The sequence below is a fragment of the Podarcis muralis genome, chromosome 8 (assembly GCF_964188315.1).
Source record: "Podarcis muralis chromosome 8, rPodMur119.hap1.1, whole genome shotgun sequence".
Taxonomy (NCBI): domain Eukaryota; kingdom Metazoa; phylum Chordata; class Lepidosauria; order Squamata; family Lacertidae; genus Podarcis; species Podarcis muralis.
In genome coordinates this window covers 11,781,622-11,803,899 of record NC_135662.1, presented here as the reverse complement: position 1 = coordinate 11,803,899, position 22,278 = coordinate 11,781,622, and the positions used below count along the sequence as shown (strand labels likewise).

At 41.3% G+C, this 22,278-nt stretch overlaps 1 protein-coding gene across 3 annotated transcripts in view; it reads right to left on the bottom strand.

Moving 5' to 3' along the window:
• Positions 1-22,278, bottom strand: part of ASAP1 (ArfGAP with SH3 domain, ankyrin repeat and PH domain 1) — a 144,884-nt gene that overhangs the window by 55,942 nt on the left and 66,664 nt on the right. For all 3 annotated transcript variants that reach the window (XM_028736148.2, XM_028736145.2, XM_077932732.1), the window contains 5 exons: positions 10,753-10,825; positions 8,578-8,723; positions 3,116-3,190; positions 2,723-2,772; positions 327-456 (listed from right to left, as the gene is read on the bottom strand). In XM_028736148.2, the coding sequence (XP_028591981.2) occupies positions 327-456; positions 2,723-2,772; positions 3,116-3,190; positions 8,578-8,723; positions 10,753-10,825 (474 nt within the window). The remainder of the gene's footprint in view (positions 1-326; positions 457-2,722; positions 2,773-3,115; positions 3,191-8,577; positions 8,724-10,752; positions 10,826-22,278) is intronic.

Sequence of the window (22,278 nt, the reverse complement as noted above, 5' to 3'; positions counted from 1 at the left end):
GAAGTAATTAAAAACAAACACCATGATAAACAGATGGTCCCCACCCCCAAATTGTTTGAAGCTGTTTGTTCCCTCTTCCTCTCCACAATTTCTAACCCATTCTTAAAACTGAATAGTGCCTTAAGTGTGAATTAGCCCTGAAAGTAAAAAATGGAATTGGCTAGATGAAGCTTTATGTGACATTCAGATTAATAGGAAAAGAAAATTTGCTATGCCGCTGAGTTGTCCAATGTACTATTTCCTACCAAGCAACATTTTGTAACAGGACTTTTAGAATATTTCAGTAGAAATTTGGATAAAAACATTTCAAACAATTTGTTACTTACTTCACACATCTGGAGCTGAAATAGCCTTCTTTCTTTCTCCATTTCTTCTGCTATCTCAGCTCCAGTTATCTCAGTTCGTATCATCCCATGCTGTTTTGCATGTTCTCTTTTTTCCTTTTCGATTTTTGTGCTGAAATTTCAAAAGCATACAGTCAATAAACATTGTCACTTCTTACTTTTCCTGCACAGTCTTTCAATTTTTAAATACTCTTTTCTTTTTTCAAAAAGTGAGAGGCAGGAATTAACGCTCAAAACGGATGAAGTACATGCTGCACTTAAAAAAAACATAAATAAATCAGACAGCTGTCTGAAGCATGTAGAAAGGAAATTTAACCAGTGTTCAATTCACTTAGCACAACTGTCACTAATATTATAGAGGTGATCTTGAATGGCTGCAAATCCTATTTTCTTATACCTCTGTATATGACTCCACCTTTCAAAAGTGTTAATAAACACATCTTTTTCATTTTCTTTTTGCTTCATTATTATTTCTGTTACATGAGTCATGGGATGGGAGCCAAAGTAAACGAGAACATACAGAACGAACCAGAAAGTGAAAAACAGAAACCAAACTTTGCCATAACAACTACTACCGCTATTCTTCGTAGTTTACTTCTATCCACATTCCACCTTTATACGTTTAGCACTCAGTTTCAAACATTGCATTTTGCTCAACATATTGATCCATTTCTCCAGTTTTACAGCAATACTGTATGGATGCAGCCAGCAACTCACCAAAGTCTATCAAAGACCTACAAGTCTCGGCATTGCTGAATTCCTTCAAGTGTAAGTTGTTAGATCAGCTGCTACTTTTACAAATTTATGAATTGTTCCTCAGAACTAGAGGTTGCTGCTGTATCATTTCTTTTCCAAGTATTACAAATACACAAAGCAAATGCACAAAACATATATTGGAGTCCAACTGAAATCCACCAAAACCAAATGAAACTGGGTTATACAAAGTTCCTGACCATAATCTTCCATAGTAATCTTTTCAGGCAGTAGTGTTGGGCATGAAATATCTATTAACAATTATGCTAATTGCAAATAAAATTATATATCTATTGTTGGAAACAGTAGATTTTTTTTTAAAAAAAGAATTACCGTATTTTTTGCTCTATAAGACTCACTTTTTCCCTCCTAAAAAGTAAGGGAAAATGTGTGTGCATCTTATGGAGCGAATGCAGGCTGCGCAGCTATCCCAGAATCCAGAACAGCAAGAGGGATTGCTGCTTTCACTGCGAAGCGATCCCTCTTGCTGTTCTGGCTTCTGAGATTCAGAATATTTTTTTTCTTGTTTTCCTCCTCCAAAAATTAGGTGCGTCTTATGGTCTGGTGCGTCTTACAGAGCGAAAAATACGGTATTTGATTACATATTTATTTTCCCATAAAGAGTTGACACCATATGTAATTCCCCCCTCCAAAGAAAATCACAAATCAACACAATAATCCTGTGAAATATGATGGCTTGAGTGTGTGTGACTGGCCCAGCATCATCTAAGCAATATTGTAACCGAACAAGAATTTTGAGTTTGGGTCTCCCTAGTCTGAATTCAACATTCAATGAATGTGACTATGGTATTTCCCACCAAGGATCGCTTGAAGTTGTGTTTGGAGAGGACTGCATTTCTACCAAATTGCCAGTGGGTGCTCTGCTTGACCCTATTCCTACTGGGATAGGGGGTAAGGTATCACTCCTGTCCTTGCTAACAAATGGGCCCCATAAAAAAGGCACTTTCAGAATTCAGTGGCTGAATTCTGACATAATGCTATCTGAATGAATCTCATGCTTAGGAAATTCTCCACACTACTCCAGGGCAGCAAAATAAACGAAAAAGGAAGGAAGGAAGAACATCCTTCCTTTTTCAACTAACTGCAGTTTGTCTTTATGTATGAACCAAAGCTTTAACTAAGGCTTGCCTGAATAAGCCAGCTTCAAATGATAGTTTACAAACCTTGCTGGTATGGACAAGCCATAGCTTAAAGTGCAGTTTTCCTGATTCAGGCATAACAAATCATTGTAAGCTGAAAGCAGAAGCAAATTCATCCCATTTCCTTATGCTTACACTACAAGAAGAAGAGAGGTGTGGCACACACATAATGCTAAGCCATAGTGTGAATGAGGCCAGTGGCAACTTGTAATATTTGTTATCGCATGCATATTCACTAAGTGAGGAATAAACTATACTAAACCAGGTTTGTCAATCCACAAGAACATATTCCCAAGCATCAATGAAATGCGTAAGTTTACTATGTGCCTATTAAATAATTCCATATCATCCATTGACACTGAAGAAAGTGACAGACATCCCCAGAAAAGCTCAAGGCTTGAAAGAAATGATTAGGTCACACACTTAAAGCTGGTCAAATGTTTACCCGGAGTGAACAATACTTACAATTTGGTCTCATAATCCTTCCAGGCTTTGTCAAAAGGCTTTTTAAGATCCTTAGGAAAGAGAAAATGCACTTAAAATAAGTTTATGACACTGCTATGTTAAAATGTATATGCCTAAGATATTCTTTCAAGATTATAATTTACTTTTTTTAAAAAAAGAAAGAAAGAAAGGCTTCTCTTTTTATAACTTTAAGAATTTCTTTCCCATGGATCTTAAGGCACATATATCTCAAGCTTCGAAGAAGGAGCATGAAATGTAAAGCATGCAATTACAGCTGATTCTACAGAATTTTATGCAGATATGATGTCACCACAAGAACACTGATGGGAAAGCAGCAAAAGCCCATGCAACCAAGTCAGCAATACTATTATAGTTCTCAAGCAAAAAACTTACCCCTTTGACACCTTTCAAATCTCCTTTTAAGAGGGAATCCAATGTGAAGATGACATTGTGGCTCAAGCCTTGAAGCTAAGAAGAAAAAGCAGTGTTATTCAATTTTTAAAAGTATGAGCTTAAGGTGAGCTACAAATATCCATTAATGTCTTGTTTCTACTAATGTGGCATTTACACCTATCGCAAAAATTTAGATTATTGTTTGAAATAAGCCCTTTATCAAGCTTCATATCATGAGGGTCTTCAAAGGGAAACTATACCAATTCATGAAACCAGGAAAAAATTCCAACAGCTTTGTAAAATGTCAGTTTTGTTCTTGAAAATGGCTCAAAGTGTTTTGAGCTTTACAGCTCTCTCTCTCTCTCTTTTAGAACAAGAACGTTTTCCTTTTTAGAGGAAGAACAAGTTCTCTTTTTACACTGGGGGTTGGAAGGAATGTCCGTTACCATCCAAATATATCTATTTAAAGGTTATTCTTGAAGAAGAGTCATAAAGCACATAAGCCTGAGGCTTGGCTAATGATGAAGCATAAACCATATTGTTCTCTCATTAGGAGAGTAAAGTGTAAACAGATCTAAGCTTTGCAAAGACAAAAAATGAGAAACAAAACACAAGACACCTTTCAGCTCTCCATTCTGCAATACGCTCCAAAAAAATAGCATACTGAGGTGACCATTAAAAATCATATACAGTGGGCTTTACCCTCGGTGTCCTTTTGGCTCCTTCTTCCCTTCCCGGGAGTAATGCTCATCCTACCCATGGGAAAGGCCTGAAAGGCTACACTAGAACCATAGGAATGTCCATGATTTCTGTCAACTCTACACTCTAGCCACAGCTTCTATTCAATAGCCCATGCGATTCTCAAACATTTATCCAACAACCAGGAACAGCTTTTTTGGGGGTGGAGAGGAGGCAGCCGAGCTCTGTTCTATGAGCAATCATCACAATCAACTCAAATATTGTAAATAATTCCCTGTTAAATGTGTTTTTAAAAAGCACAAAAAAATGAAGTAAGACCTTTTAAGGTTTCTGACCATTTCTTTAGTGTCACAAAGCAGTTTGAATAAATCAGAAACATACAATGATCATGATTGTATTGGTCTATGAGCTCTTAATGGTTTAATTAAGTAGCTCCTTTACTGTTCCATTCAAGCACAGACTGCATTGAATGCCACCCCTGCAGCACACGTTTAAAACATTCCTTGTCATTTGCAGAGCTAGGAAAATCTCACGCCTAAAAATATGGTGTGTTGCTGTTGTTGTTTAGTCATTTAGTCGTGTCCGACTCTTCGTGACCCCATGGACCAGAGCACGCCAGGCACTCCTGTCTTCCACTGCCTCCCACAGTTTGGTCAGACTCATGTTGGTAGCTTCAAGAACACCATCCAACCATCTCATCCTCTGTCGTCCTCTTCTCCTTGTGCCCTCCATCTTTCCCAACATCAGGGTCTTTTCCAGGGAGTGCTGCCGCTCTGCCGGTGAGTTTTGGGGAGGACAGCTCCCCCCTGAAGCCCATTCTCCATCTTGGGCCTGGGGGCGGGCCCCATACTCCACCTCAGCACACAAGGCTCCAAGGAGGCCTCGGAACATTGCTGCTGCCGCTCTGCCGTGAGTTTGTGGGGAGGACCGCTCCCCCCTGAAGCCCATTCTCCATCTTGGGCCCGGGGGGCGGGGCCCACACCCACCACCGCCACAACTTTGGGGACACTGGTGCTGCTGCAGCAAATTTTTTAAAATGTTTTTATATATTTTAAAGCGTTGTAAAGGTGTTTTTACTTTTTATTCTGTTGTTCCACCATAAACGGTGGTTTTATCCATGTATTTTTATTTTGTTTTGTTTTATTTTGGGTTGGGGTGGGCTGGTTGTTGAGTGGGGTGGGGATTGGTTTTGTTCTGGTGTAATTGTTTCTGTTTGTTTGCTTTTATATTTTGTAAATGGAGGCGAATATGAGGCTTGGGATTCCTACTGTGGAGGGGCGAGGGAGGTATGGCGGTGGGGGCAGATGTCATAGGCGAAGGGGATCGAGATACGGATATGCTCGTACCCCTTCCAATCTGCGCCCCATCCCGAGAGACGAGGGTAGGGTGAGCAAGGATTACTCACCTCCGTCACTTGTGTTGTGCAATGCCAGGTCTATAGGCAACAAAACCGCCACCCTACGAGATTTCTTCATCTCTCAGGGGGTCGACCTGGCCTGTGTGACGGAGACCTGGGTGCGCGAAGGGGATACTGTTACCTTACGAGAGATGGCACCCCCGGGTTTCTCCGTCCTCCACCAGTCGCGGACTGTGGGCTGGGGGGGGAGGGGTGGCATTATTAATCCGGGAAGATTGTTCTTTCAGGGCTCTACCATCGCCATCGATCCCCGGCATTGAATGTGTTGGCCTAGTGTGGGGCTCCGAGGTGAGCTTGGCTGTCTGGCTGGTGTACCGGCCACCTAGCGCACCAGCAGCCACCCTGTCAGGCCTGCTGGAGGCGGTGGCCGGCTGGGCCTTGGAGTTCCCTAACCTATTGGTATTGGGGGACTTCAACATCCATGCTGATGCCACTCCCTCCTCACAAGCTCTGGACCTGGTGTCTTCCATGGCGACACTAGGGCTCTCCCAGTTTGTTTCGGGCCCCACACATCAAGCAGGCCACACGCTGGATTTGATCTTTGGCGTCGGTATAGATGTGATCATGTTTCCTTCGATGAAGGTGCCATGGTCTGATCACTACGCTCTGAAAGCCAGGATTGACGTTCCACCCTCACCCTGCTTAGGTGGCGAGCCGATTTGGGCTCGCCCGCGGAGGCTGATGGACCCTGATAGATTCCGTCAAGCCTTGCGGGACCTTGCTCCCCCTGGCGACTCATTGACTGAGCTTGTTGAGGGCTGGAATACCCAGCTCCTGGCAGCCATCAATGAGATCGCACCTAAGCGCCCTCTGCGACCCCGCAGAAACCGGGCTCCCTGGTTTACCGAGGAGCTCCGGAAAATGAAGCGGGACCTCAGACGGCTAGAGCGAGTATGGCGGGGTGCCCGTGACGGAGCTTCAAGAACATCTTATAGGGTTTTTATGAAAACCTATGAGATGGCAGTGAAGGCCGCTAAGAAGTCCTACTTCTCAGCCTCCATTGCATCCGCCAGCTCTCGCCCGGCGCAATTATTTAGTATAATTCGGTCTTTAACGTCCCTCGAAGGACAGCCAAATTTAACACACAATTTGACACACAGCTGTGAGGCATTTGCGAGCTTTTTTGCGGAGAAGGTCCTGTTGCTCCGCCATGACCTCCCCGCCAATTTCGATACAATAAAGGAACTGGAGGCCCCTCGACTGTCCTCGGGTCCAGTATTGGACCACTTTGACCGGATATCCCCAGCCGATGTGGACAGACTCCTCCAAGCTGGAAAGCCCACCACTTGTCCTCTCGACCCGTGCCCGTCCTGGCTGATTAGAGCGTGTCCAGACGAGGTGCGGGCCCCCCTGGGGGATATCATCAATTTGTCCCTTGGCACCGGGACATTCCCAAGGGAACTGAAGGAGGCAGTGGTGCGCCCGCTTTTAAAGAAAACATCATTAGATCCCTTAGATCTATCCAATTACCGCCCGGTTTCGAATCTTCCATTCCTGGGTAAGGTGATTGAGAGAGCGGTTGCGGAACAGCTTGGTAGGTTTCTGGATGAAACATCGGCTCTGGATCCATTCCAGTCCGGCTTCCGCGCTGGTCATGGGACCGAGACAGCTCTGGTTGCCTTAACAGATGATCTCCGTAGGCAGCTGGATCGAGGCGGGTCGGGGCTGCTGATTCTTCTAGACCTGTCAGCAGCCTTCGACATGGTCGATCACGAACTCCTGGACCACCGCCTTGCCGACATGGGGATCCAGGGCACAGCCCTTCAATGGCTGTGCTCGTTTCTCTCTGGTCGGGGACAGAGGGTGGCGCTTGGGGGGGAATTGTCATCCCGCCACTCCTTGGTGTGTGGAGTGCCTCAGGGTGCGATTCTCTCCCCGATGCTTTTTAACATCTTTATGCGCCCCCTTGCCCAGCTTGTCCGGAGTTTTGGGCTGGGCTGCCATCAGTATGCTGATGACACCCAACTCTATCTGTTGATGGATGGCCATCCTGACTCGGCCCCAGACACACTGATCAGATGCTTGGAAGCTGTGGCTGGATGGTTACGTGGGAGCCGGTTGAAGTTAAATCCTTCGAAGACAGAGGTCCTCTGGCTGGGACGGGACGATATGAGATTGAGGGGGCAACTCCCTTCTCTTGCGGGGGTGCAATTAATGCCAGCACCGTCCGTTAAGAGTTTGGGTGTAATCTTCGATACCTCCCTCTCCATGGAGGCGCAGATTGCAGCTATAACAAAGGCGGCATTTTTTCATCTCCGCCAGGCTAAGCAGTTGGCTCCTTACCTCTCGCGCCCTGACCTAGCCACTGTGATCCACGCGACGGTCACCTCCAGACTGGATTATTGTAACTCGCTCTACGTGGGGCTGCCCTTGAGACTGACCCAGAAACTCCAGCGGGTGCAGAATGCCGCAGCGAGACTCCTTATGGGGTCTTCGCTGCGAGATCACATTCATCCGGTGCTATACCAGCTGCACTGGCTCCCGGTGGAGTACAGGATCAGGTTTAAAGTGCTGGTTTTAACCTTCAAAGCCCTATACGGCCTAGGACCCTCGTACCTACGGGACCGCCTCTCCTGGTATGCCCCACAGAGGAACTTACGGTCTTCAAATAAAAACATCTTGAAGGTCCCAGGCCACAGAGAGGTTAGGCTGGCCTCAACTAGAGCCAGAGCTTTTTCGGCTGCGGCTCCAACCTGGTGGAACGCCCTGTCGCAAGAGACAAGGGCCCTGCAGGACTTGACATCTTTTCGCAGGGCCTGTAAGACAGAGCTGTTCCACCAGGCCTTTGGTCAGGGCGCAGCCTGACTCCCTCCTTTGGCAATCTCTACAAAGCTTTAGTCTATGGTTGCCATCAATTTGTATTTTAATTAATTTTTAGAATGTATTTATAATGTTGTACTGTTTTAGTGTTGTTAGCCGCCCTGAGCCCGGCTTCGGCTGGGGAGGGCGGGATATAAATAAAATTTATTATTATTAAATTTATTATTCTCTTCTCATGAGGTGGCCAAAGTCTTGGAGCCTCAGTTTCAGGATCTGTCCTTCCAGTGAGCACTCAGGGCTGATTTCCTTCAGAATGGATAGGTTTGATCTTCTTGCAGTCCATGGGACTCTCAAGAGTCTCCTCCAGCACCATAATTCACCATAATTCAAAAATATGGTATAGTATTGATTAAATGAGATATTCTCCCTGTCTTTATCTGCAGCTAGAACCAAACACATGCTGCTGCCTACAGAAAATTTGAAAAGTTTTTCTAGAGCGGACAATTTGTTACATAAATGAAAGCAAAGCAAATACTTGTTTAAAATGTAAATATTATGAAGAAACAAAACATTAGAAACTTCTTACCAGATTTTTCAGGAGTGTTGATAATTCCTTAGTCAATGTAGAAAACTTTACAAAAGCAGTGCCCAGATCTGGATTATCTCTACTTAAGAAATTACTCCCAAATTTATCTAGTACTTGTGCATAGTTCTCTTCATTTTGGACATGTTCTGAGAGGGAAAAATATAGAAATGTATTTTTTTCCTACGAATGAGAAACAATATTAATACTAACAATAGTATTAAGAAGCACAACTTTAAATTGGCCTCTTGCTTGTAGCATTATTAAAGTTTTGATAGCAAGATTACCACTCTGAATAATATTTCAGTGAGAGAGATGCTTATTTTCCTGTTAGTCAGTCCTTTGGCCCTGAAACAAGTGCTAGTGTTCACCTAGCTAATTTCAGAACAAGAATTTGAAAAATGGCTAAGAAGTAAGAATTTCGTGTATAAGCCACACCACTGCTACAACCACAGCAATTGCTTGTCATAATGGTTTTAAAGTGACTGGACTAAGCATCACAGTGTATTTATGTAGTCAGGTCATCCAAAGATGTCTGCAACTACTGTGTTTTGATACCACAATAAAAATGTGAACATCCCCCTGTGGCTAAATGGCTTTACAGAATGTGGCGGAAGTTTGGTATTTGTGGCCAGTGACTGATGGTTAACAGGAAGAGTGGTGAGCTTCTTGGCTATGCCTGGAACAGTTGACAGCATGACTTTAAGATACAAAACATAAGCACAAAAACACCAATCAAATCCGCCTTTGGACTGTCGTAAGTGGCAATTAAACCGTATCACACAGTGATGGGTAGGCACTTCTTTAAGCTCTTAACATACTGATAATGACACAAGTGTGTCATAGTGGCAGCACCATTACTTATCAGAGAAAAAAGGGTGGGCTTGGTGGGATGTACACATATTGCCCCACTCTTGTAGTTCTTATAGTATTTAATTTTTAATTTTAATTTCTGGTGTTCCAAATACACACGCTCAATTTGCTCATTAAAATTCTGAGCCATGAGGAAAAGGAACAGCAACTGAGACACATCAGAATGTTGTGAACTTTCTTTCTTTCTTTTTAAAGATGACTATAGACAAGGGGTCCCCAAACTAAGGGCTGCGGGTCGGATAAGGCCCGAGGGACTCGTTTATCCGGCCCGTGGCAACCCCCGCTGCCCACTCTTACTGGCGCTGCGTGGCTGCCCACTTCCGGGTTGGAGGAGCACGGGAAATAGCTTGTGCGCATGCGCAAACATTATTTCCGGTGCACATCTGGGTCTGAGGAGGCCTGTGCACATGCGCACAAGCTATTTCCGGTGCTTCTCCAACCCGGAAGTGCACCGGAAATAGCATGTGCACACCTGTATGGGCATGCACTCCCCCGCCCTCCGCGCGGGGACACCGGCCCGAGGCACGGTAAGTTTACTGACCCCTGCTATAGACCAAAATATGTGAAGATGGAATAGGCACACATTACGTTTAAAAGAAACCACTTGATTTAAACACTTCATTTAGCAGTTATTTTCTTTGCAGGTCATACTTTTATTAAATATATTCTAGGAAAGTCATCTATTTCCCGTTCACCTTGCACTGACAAGGACCTAGTCAAAATAAATAACGCTTAACTGATTAATGAAATCCTGAATCACACTCGCCTCATTCACAGGCATTTTTTAGGACAGGAAAAAGTACGGGGGGGAGGGGACAGACAGGAAGTGACGGAAGTCTAAAATCATGAGTACAGAAAGTAAAAGTACTCTCAGAATACAAAACTCAACAGTCTGCCAATGAACTAAGAAATATCAATACAGCCAAGAGGAAACACTTCTTTATGAACAGAATAATCTTTATGACATTGTGTTTGTTTTGACAGCCAAATATTGTCCTGAGCAACAGATTATGCTGTGTTGTTTTTTTTTGGGGGGGGGGGGTTTGAAATCTCACAAAAAACTATATATACCAATGTGCATATACCAATATACCTGCAAAACAATTAAAGCTGTGATAAATGGAACTGGTAAACTCTAGTTCAGAAAATATATATAAAGCTCCTTTAAATTGCTAGTGCCTTTCAACTGGATTTTATCCATAGGTATTTGACAGCCATTTCTTGAATATTAAAAAGAGTAAAATAGCAAGAAATATTAACACTACTAAGTAACTCTTTATTATGATTAAGAAAAATGAAGCTTACCTTGCCCAGAATTATATATAGATTTTACAGATTTTTTAACTTTTTGTAGTGCAGTTCGGTCCTGATCTAACGCCTAGGGACAGAAAAAGAAAGACCGTGTCAAAGGCAAGCCACTTCTATTTTGAATTGTACATCTGAAAACCTGAACATGAGGCTCTTGTAAGCAAATACCGAATAATGTCAGGAGCTGCCAGCCCTGTACAGTAGAGGCATTGTTCTTACCCTCTAGGGAGGTCTTCAGTCACTCAGTCACTTCAAGTCAATTAAAGAACTCTGAACTAAAGTGCTCCTGAGGCAAAAAGCATCTTGAAAATAGTTTGGCAGACCTAGGGGGTAGTGCTATATGGTCAGCTTGAAATCAAACAAATATACTGAAGTTTATAGTAGTTTCACTATTATCTCAGTTGAAATTCCACAGATTTAAGTGTCATATTTTAAGTGTCATGCATTTCTCGGACTTCCCCTACTAAAAGGTAGCTTTACAAAAGCAGAGTAACAAGCAAAACAAACGTAAGGGTCAGGTCATACATAAATATTTTTCTTCTTGATTTCATCCCACAGAATACTAGGCATGTCTACTGTGTTCAGTGGGATTTACACCATAGTAAATGTGCTTGGGAGAAATGTGCAGCTTTAGCATAGGATAAACAAATATAAAACACTAAATTCCAAAACGTACTAGAAAAAATGTACATACAATAAGCTTAAAAATATTAAGTGGCAAATAAATCATGGCATCTATTTTGTAAAGCCCTATGAATGATAAAAAAATCTGTTTTTAAAATCACAATTTAGCAGCATGCAAGACAGAAAGAAGAATTATCATTATTTATGGAAGAATATCAATGCATACAAAATAATATAGAACAGGTATTTATCAAAATAGCTTTGGTTTCTCTCTATGATTTTTCTCCATTTTTGCTGGTTCTTGAAACAAAATAGGGTATCTGATGTCTTAGGATATAGTAATGGGATAGACAGCCTTTCACCCCTAGGTCACCAAACTAATCCTGCTCAGATCAACAACAATTCACAAATGTTACCATCTGCTGGGTGTCTGGTGTCTGAGGTGAAGTGACTTAACACTTTCAGTTCATTTCTACCAGTGGTAAAAGTAACCAAGAATGAAAAAGGCATCTTAATTAATGGTGGCTGAATGTTACTGACCATAGATATGGATTATGATTGTGCACTTAATACTTATAGAATGGAAATTAAATGAGGTTTGCCAACTTGTTTGTTTGTTTGTTTGTTTGTTTGCTGAAAGATCCCAGGGCACTGTAAAAACACACACACTGCTAAAATTATATATTAAAAATACAAAACAATTACAATCAGAATTAACCATATCAGTAATTAGATTTAGAAAAGGTGCCTGAAATTATCCGTCTGCCCTCCCTCAGGAAGAAAAACTAAAATATACTAATGAAAATTGCCAAAATTTGTTTTCCTTCCTTCTTTCACATATTTCTTTATTGAGTTTAAGTCTGAAATACCGACAACAGAGAGAGAGGGAGACAGACGGAGGAGAGAGATTGCTTGTCATTGCCACCTGCAAGGGGTCCTTTGGTCTGAAAAAGATCTTGGGCAATCCCTTGGAATCGATCTTGGGCAATCCCTATTCTGGTGGCCATGTAATTCTTGGGTTGGTATGGAGGGGAAAGAGAAACATGTAGGGATTTTCTGGAGGCTTAGATGAGAGCTGTGAGTTCATGTAACCATTTTGCTTTGCACTCACCATGCACCCCAAAATGTGGTTTTCAATATGCAAACTGCTGTGCAGCGAAATGTACAGTGGTACCTTGGTTTGCAACTGTTTTGGATTACAACCGCATCAAACCTGGAAGTGTGTGTCCCTTTTTTTGGATTACAACCAATTTTTTTGGGGGGGGGGCATTGGCGGAAGCTTGACTTGGGTTACAACCTGTTTTGGTTTACAACCGGACCTCCGGAACGGATTTTGGTTGTAAACCAAGGTACCACTGTATTGCATTTTAAATTAAACTTCCAAGAGATTTTTGAGGCCCACCTGGGAAAGAGAGAGGTGCACTACATCATTTGCATACATCTAAATTAAGATCTTTCTGTTCCTAATTACTAGGCAGGGAGAGTTTGCATTAGCACCAAATCATCAAGATAAAAGTTAAAAGGAGTGGGAGCCAGAATGCAACTCTGTTTCACTCCTTAAAACATTTTAAAAGCATCAGTCATACCACCATTTAAACCAACTCTGACTCTCATTTCTGTGTTATTTTATTGATATTATTGCTACAAGATTGTCATGGCCTTTGGCTAGAACAATAAACCTGTGAACTGGCGGAAAAATAAACTAAACTAAAAAAAAAAGCCTGAATACATCATTTCCACAAGAAAAAATGAAAACTTTCCTTGTTAGTGATTATTATTTTTTTAAAAAATAATAATGTAAAAACCAGTTGTCTAAAAGTACATAAAAAACAGGCATTCAAACAAATGAAAACAGAGCCTGACTTTATGGGTCAGGGAGAGCCTGGGTAAAAAAAAGATGGCTCTACAAGATGCCTGAAACAACTGATTTAGCAATGAGGTTTGTTAAACTGACAACATAGGGGAATTTCCAGGACCCAGAAGGAAGCTTTGATCTCTTTTTGAAGCACATTTTCCTTTTTATAGAGAGTTGTGTCTCAGCTGGTATACAGCAAATAATTTTTTTCCTGTTCACCACATGAGGAGATACCATTCCTGTGGAAGATAATCCCATTATACATCGTTGTAAGGGTTAGCAGAGATTGTACTGTGTGACTAAAGTAGGCTAGGGATGTTTGAGGAATTTGATATTTGTGAATTCTGATAAAAAGCTGACCAGATCTGCCCCTTCTAACCAATGTGTGTATCCATCCACCAGCTCTTACACTTCTCAAATGTTCTGACAGTTCTTAGCTCAGGAACTGTATAAATACTTTTTAAATGCTTATTTTGAGGGGAAATGCATTATAAAATAAATATTAAAGTATGTATATAAATACAAATTTTCTTTCCTTTTTTTAATGCACATGAAAAATACAGAACTGTGATGGAAGAGGATTATGGATGAACATAGAAGTGGCATAGAGATTGTGCTGTATCCACCTATATTTTACTCAGAGTAGACATATTAAATCTAATGGACCAAAGTTGGTCATGTCCATTAATATGTATGGGTTTATTCCGAGAATGACTAACACTGAATACAAGCAAATATATGTGTGTCAAATGACATCAGGCACTCAGGTGACAATCTCTACATCTCAAACTCACAAGTACCTCAGCAAAATATGAAACAGAAATGAGTGATATACTCTCTCCTGTCTATCAGTACATATACATATATATGCAGCAAAGACAGAAAGAGAACAAACTATAATCTATTTCTAAAAGTACTTACTAGCAGCTGGCAAAGTAGCTATAGCAAGAGTACTATTGATATTTAAGTCCAAGTCCTAGCAATTTCTGAAGCAGACCCCGAAAACACAATGGCAGGAAGATTCTGGCTATATTCAATCCCCTTAAGATAGATATCTTGTCTTGTTGCAGTTATCTTTACACAAGGCCCAACATTGATGCCAAAATCCAGCATCGCCTGAGCTCTGGATTCAATTGGGCTTTCTCCCAATTGAAGCACAGAGTGTTCGAGGAATGGGGCATTCGCAGGGAAACCAAAATACTTGTTTACAAAGTTATTGTACTACCACCTTGTGAAACATGAAGCACTTATAAACGCCATCTCCAACTCCTCAAAATATTCCATCAACAGTGTCTCCAAAAAAATTTGCACATCACTTGAGAAGACAGGCAAACTAATATCAGTGTAAAGGAAGAAGCAAAGATCACCAGTGTTGAAGCAATAATTCTTCAACATCAACTTCGTTGGACTGGTCATGTTGTGCGGATGCCTGATGATCGTCTTCCAAAGCAACTACTCTACTCCGAACTTAAAAATGGAAAGCGTAATGCTGGTGGTCAACAAAAGAGGTTTAAAGACTCTCTCAAGACAAATCTAAAAAAATGTAGTATAAACACTGACAACTGGGAAACACTGACCTGCGAGTGTTCCAGTTGGAGAACAGCCTTTACCGAAGGTGTCATGGGCTTTGAAGACACTTGAACTCAGGACGCAAGGGAGAAATGTGCTAAGAGGAAGACACACTTGGCAAATCCACACTATGATCAACTCCTACCCTTCCACTGTGGAAGAACGTTTGGATCCAGAATTGGCCTCCACAATCACTTACAAACTCATTGTTAAAACCGTGTTTATGGAAGACAATCTTACTCGGCTGCAAGTGATCATCAAAGAAGAAGATATTGCAAGGCTGGAATGACAAACATTCACCATCTAGTACCCAGTGGTCTGAAGTTCTCACTGCCCTTTCTACATTTGTACACATGACTTATGAACAGCAATCTCGTTTAGATACCTATTTGGACACATGGACTACTTATCTTATTACTGAAATAACATTTTTATTGTTAATGTCAGCTGGGGATGTGGGTTTCCCCCCACTTTCTGTGTTATATTTGCAAATAAAAATCCTATGCAGACATTTGATGGATTAGTCTCCCTTTAACTTGCATCAACCACATTTTCTGTAATAGCAGAGTACTTAGTAATTAAAAGTTTTATTTTCCCCTAACCACTGATTTTAAATACATGATTACCGCTGTCTCTGCAAGAACAGCTGATTTCCTTTGCTCTAGAACAAAGCATCACTTTTCTTAGTTACAACCTTATCTAGCAAACTGAACACAGCATAGAGCCAAAGAGAATAAGAAGATGGAGTTAATGGCCAGATAGAAGCAGCAAGTGGAATTAATCCTCCCCTTTTATCTCAGGGCTAAGGTTTTGCACTGCTCACATAGAAATTACTAAACCCTGGTTTAATACGTATTTCTAAACATCAGCTACCTAGCACAGAGCAGCTAAAGTTTGTTCTCTGCTTACCCCTCACAGTGTGGTTGGTGGGGGGGAGCACAAGCGGTGGTTCACATGCAACACTTAGCCAGCCACTTCACTGCTTGCTTCCCCACTCTAGCAAAGGAGAAATGAAACAGGAACTACATGAGCTGCATAGACCAGCACACAGTCCATTCACAGGCTGATTTCCCTAACTATGGCTATGGTCAACATGACGTCCACACATGGCCACTATAGCAGGCTTCAAATTCAACATCTTATGGAATATCCAGAATTTGAAGTATAAAACTTTTAGCCAAAAAGCAAAGAAGTGTGTCTGCAGCTAAGGAATAGTACCTAACAGTTTAAGAAAACACGTAACAGTACACCAAAAGTAGTAGATTACTCCCTGACTCCCACCCCCAAACACGTGAAAATGCTTTCAGCTGTATCTTGCCTATGGATTTCCGATAATCACAGAACTAAATGAATCATTTTCTTTGCAATTGTGAAGAAAAAGAAGGAGAACTTATTGCTACCTGTTACAAAAGGAATTATCAAGTTTTAAAGGGCAACTGAGTGCTTCTCTTAATTCTCTTTAAATATCTGAGAATCTAAAAGCAGGTTATTATCAATTAACTCATGCTGACATTAGCATATATTAATCTTGACAGTTCAAATATACAGCATCACATTTCATTAAAACGTCAATGCAATTCAAAAATTAACAATAATATACCAGTTATAGGTCCACTGGTGTTTTTTAATGCAATTATTCTTATTGAATGCTGATGCAGGTACAGCAGCTATTGTTTCATGTGCACAGCACCACAACAGACCACAGGAATATTAATTCTGGACTTTCTGCTACTCCCCTAGGGCAGTGACTCATGATCTGCTTATGCATCTGCTTATGCTGGCCATTCATGCCAAGTATAAGCTCCGTGCATGGTGGGGCTCAAGCCACTTGCTGCCTCATTAGAGAGAAGCAGGAACTTAGGAGATGTGAGGGTGTATGTGGAAATATTGTGGGCTGCCCAAGTCCTCCCTGCTCTTCTTTCTCCACTCACTAACCTCATGTGTGTGGGCCACAGTTACTGTGAAATTATTACCATTAAGTTGCAATAAGAGGGGGAAAGGGGAAATAAACTGTCCATACTTGCTACTTTTCTCCCTACTACCTTGTTCATAGGTAGAGCTTCCATGGGTTATTGGTGTGGGAAGAGTATGATTGTTCTCCCCATTACCACATCTCTTGCAACTTTGGAATCACATGGCAGCAACAGTCCTTATGAATAAGGCTATCAATGAATACCAACCACAATAGCTATGTTCATAGAATCACAGTTGGAAGAGATCACAAGGGTCATTTAGTCCAACCCCCTGCAATGTTGTACCCCCACTGCCAGCTGCCTATACCGAAACAAGCTTCTCAATTTATTTATGAGTTTATTTCTTCATTGCACACTTATATTGTTAAACATTCATCAGTTTACTTCACTCGATATTGGATTGGAAGTTTCTGAGCCAAGCAAAATGCATAGGAACAATCTGCTCAGCAAACTCACAGACTGCACTCCTGGGTCCAGTAGTAGTAATTTCAAAGGTTGAAAAATTCACAACTTTTCCAATATGAGGTAAGAGTATTGCTTATTTAGCAATCTAGTAAATGCATTAGAACTGCTATTATGATTAACACACTTATCTTTGCTTGACCAACTTTGCATATGAATTTCTGCAACAAAATCTTAAAAGTGTGTCTTGGTGTTAAAACAAAATATTTTAGCATCAACATTTATGAGGAGCCTTCTCTCCTCCTCCTCCTCCTCCTCCTCCTCCTCCTCCTCCTCCAGGAGAATGGAAGCATTTGCTTTCATTTTCAAATGCAGTTTCTTCCACTTTGGATGAAATGACAAACTCTGATTAGTTTACACTTGCCCAAACAAGCCAGAATGTTGTTTCTTACTTGGACAAACCATAACTTAAACCAACCACCATTCGTTCTTGTTTAAACAAAACTATCTGTTGTTAGTTGAAAATATTAATAGACGCTTCCTTGCAGATAGAAAAAGAAGACCCTATTTCCTTCTTTTCTCCTTGCAGAAAGAAAAAGAAGGCCCAATTTCCTTCTTGTGGTCACACTGATGAAGGGAAGGGAGGAGCATGCTTGTATAGAAAGCACAAAACATTCAAAACAAGGCAGAGACTAATAAACAAAATAAAGCTATGAAGTCTTCACCCACTAGCTCCTGAAGACAGCACCCCAGTTTCAAATGCTGGTTAAGATAAACATTGGTTAGTGCTGGTTGTGTAACAGCTGTAGAGTCTGGTAGTAGTAGGAGTCCATGCTTAACAGAGAAGCAATTGGTAAATGTGTACATGATTCCATAACCCCATAACCATTTTTAAGAGATATACCACATTAAGTCTGCATCAGCCTAAAAAGGCAGGCAACATGGAGAAAAATTAGCCTTTCCCCTCAGAACCACAACTGTTGTGTAGTATGATGCAAGCATAATTCCTCTTGAAATGTACACTCAATTTATTTTTGTCTCCAATTAACAGGTTTTTACAATATTTGTTTGACCAGAAGTAACACCAGGACCAAAATAAATAAATAATTATGATCCATTAGTGACATCACCTTCAATGTTCTTAAAAGAACTATACAGCCTGATCTTAAGTAAATTTACTCAATACAGTCCCAGGTAAGTGTGCGTAAGATTGCAAGTTTAGCGTGGGAACACTTACTAAAGCAGTTTGGGTGGAACCCAGACTCAAAAGGACAGTAAAATTCCAGATGTGGGTGAAAACAGGAGTTGTTCTCAAAAAGGTCATCTGGGGTTTGAACTTTAGTGAAACGGATTACTTGGCATGTGGCAATGTATTCAGCTTGAAAATGGAAGTTCAAGCACCCTCTGGGATTTATTTTTAACTATAGCATGACTTAGCATTTCCCCCTTCTATCTATTTGTTGCCCTTATGAATCACTTTCCTTTAAAAGTGCAGTTAAACTCAACTTCATTTTGAAACAAGGTCTTTCCCCTCTGCAACAGTAGCTGACTGTTCAGCTCATACTTGACCACAAGCGGTGGAATAATGAAAGGCTGCTACTGGGAGAGTACAGTAGTAGAAGATGCAAACTCTAGCTGAGTTTCATGCAATCATACACTACTCTGTTTCTTTATGTTCCCGTTACCTCAAATCACTGGCTCAACCAGATGGAAACATTAGAGGTTTGGGCTGGAGAGCGATATTGAAAGAGAAATATTCAGGTGTTGCTTACTTTCTCTTCTACATCTACAGACTTTTTTTTTTAAAAAAAAACACCTCACCTCACACCGATTCCCAAAATACAACTTTCTGGTGTTTGGTTTTTAAAACCAGAAGTTATAATCAGAAAAATAAATAACTGAACGTAATAAGTTGTATTTAAGGCTCAGTGATTCTTCAGTATAAAAATAGCCATTTCTACTATAGGTCTGCTATAAAGCAAGCTCTATCTACAGGAATAGCACTATAGAGTCAGTCACTGAATAATCACAAATGCTATTATTCTTGAGTAAGATCAATGTGGAGTTTCCATCTGTGAAATAATGCAACATGCACTGCGCTACATAACCACCATGGAATTACTATGAGGAGTCAAACATAAACTAGATTACTGTAAGAAGCAAAAATCAAAGAGACTCTTAATCCAGAATGATCCTCAAAATCAATGTACAGCAGAAGTGCTGGAAATCCATCCTTGTTGGATTCTCTATCTTGTTTCCAAGACCATAGCATAATTAATCAGCAGAGTGGCAGTTGGAACATCTGAGGACCTGGGACAGGCTTCTAATACCTTTATTCTGCCAGTATCTCTTACAAATGACACCAGAAGACTGTCCACTTTCACAACACTGATTACAGATTCAAATGGAAGAGGAATTCATTTAGCCTGCTTTTTTTCCAGAAGACTGACCCAATCTAATGCTGCTGAACTTGCCTGCAGACTAGAACACCACTCCCAATCGGATTACATGCTTATCTAGATTCTGTGATACATTCTCACTGTGCGGGAAAATGTACATAAAAAAAAAGTTTATGTAAACATTCACAAATTTGTTTGTTTGTTTGTATTTTACATACAAAATGGGCACAATTTAAATGCAGGTTTGGAGAGGGAGCGTTCTTTCAAAAAAGTCCACACAATATGTGATGGGCCTATGACGGAGTACTACCAAATTTGAACAGGGATAAATTTGGCTGCTCAGTCCATCTCTAATTACAGGCAGGCTTTTGTTTTACTGCTTTATCCCAGTCAAATTGTGTCAGTTTTGCTATTCACTCAGATTCACTAACAATGGGAGCTTGCTGATTGGAAGGTCAGCGGTTCGAATCCGCACGATGGGGTGAGCTCCCATTGCTCTTTCGCAGCTTCTGCCAACCTAGCAGTTTGAAAGCATACCAGTACAAGTAGATAAATAGGTACCGCTGTCTGTGGACAAACACTGACTCCCTTGCCCTGAAGCAAGACGAGCACCGCACCCCATAGTTTCCTTTGGCTGGACTTAATCATCCAGGGGTCCTTTACCTTACTGCACAATAGGTCTCCAACATTAACACATCCATTAGCAGGGTGGAAGCCCCCTGAATAAAAATCACTAAACTTATGAAGTACTGATGTTCATATTCTTATTCTGCATTTAGTTTCAATGTGTACAATACAATGACACTTACTACTGATATTTATTCAAAAGCATTAATTACACCTAAGAGTAACTTGTGCTGAAGCTCTCCAGTGGTATTGCATTAACCTTACTGCACACGTTCTAGTACACAGAGAATCCATTACTTTTAAATCTAACAACCTTGTTCATCGCCATAAAAATAATTCATTCAACTCACTACTGAGTGTTTATTTTATTGCTATGGTTGCAGAAGATGTCACTTTTTAGAATGGGGTGGGTTACACGTTGCCCTCGGCTTAATGTCTTGCAGGTGTGGGGGCAGGAGGGGCAGCCAACATAGATGGACCAGTGGAGGGAGCAGCAATCTCCAATGAGAAAAGCCTTCTGCCACCAATCAGTTTAAGTATCTGGTGAGAGTAATCTCCTTTCCTGACAGCCCACTGAGCAAGGAAGGAGTGGGGGGGGGGGGTTCCTAATTTTGACTCCACAGCTTGCATGCAGTCCAACAAAGAAAAATGCTTCCCTATGATAGAATATGGAATGCAGAGATTGTTGTATCATAAATACAAATTAAGTTTGGGGAGGCATTATACTGACACTGAATTCTCAAGCATGCATAAGCAGTTTAACTCTTCCCCTTTCTTTCACTTTTCAGTTGGCACTAGGTAATCCACAGAAGCAAAATGAAAAACTTTAAATTGAATACCATGAAATGAATGCTGTCAAATGCTCAATAAACGATTTTGAAAATATTTTTATCCCTATAAGCATTTTCTTAACTGTAGCCCTCAATATATTTACTAATCAAGGGCTCGGTTCTAAAATAACCCCACTTTTCTTTTGTAGTAAACAAAAGGCAACTAATCATATAACTGAAACATTCCAAAAAAATCCAAACATAACAGCAATAAACCATGTCCAGAGCAGATGAAAGACAAAACAAGAAACCAGCAAAAATCTGAATCAACACTTATCCACCCCTAAAAGCCTTCTGAAATTTTCACATTTTCTTAGGCCCCTATGGGAAGACTGAAACAACTCCATCTCTTGCTGCCAATGGTTGAGCTCCAGCAAGCAAGGGAACATGGAGCAGGGCCTCAGATACTGAACAATGCCTACAGAAGAGAACACAGAAGAGAATGTGATTTTCAAGCCCCCAAGGCCTCGGCCATTTGAAGCTTAAAAGTTAAGAACACACACTTCATTAAACTGGGCCCAGAAAGACAACCAAAGGAGATAGTGCAAAACTGGAGTTTTGCCAGCTCCTGTCAACCATGACAATGACATTTTGGGCCAGTAAGAGTTTCCAGACTCTTTTCAAGGGCAACCCCACACATACTGCATCACAACAGTTTTTGTTCTAAATTCACTGTATTTTAATGAACTCCAATGGACTGCAAGTTAATATACATTCAAGTGTACTTTAAATTGTGGTATAAGGTTTGGTAAACCATGTTTTGTTATAAACTTATTACATTTATATCTCACCTATCTTTTTACAAGCTCAATGTGGCAGACATAGTTCTCCTTCTCCCCAACTTATCCTCACAACAACCCTGTACCATAGGTTAGGGTTAAGCTAACAGACAGTGAGGGACGCGGGTGGCGCTGTGGGTAAAAGCCTCAGCGCCTAGGGCTTGCCGATCGAAAGGTCGGCGGTTCGAATCCCCGCAGCAGGGTGCGCTCCCGTTGCTCGGTCCCAGCGCCTGCCAACCTAGCAGTTCGAAAGCATCCCCAGGTGCAAGTAGATAAATAGGGACCGCTTACTAGCGGGAAGGTAAACGGCGTTTCCGTGTGTGGCTCTGGCTCGCCAGAGCAGCGATGTCACGCTGACCACGTGACCCGGAAGTGTCTCCGGACAGCGCTGGCCCCTGGCCTCTTGAGTGAGATGGGTGCACAACCCCAGAGTCTGTCAAGACTGGCCTGTACGGGCAGGGGTAC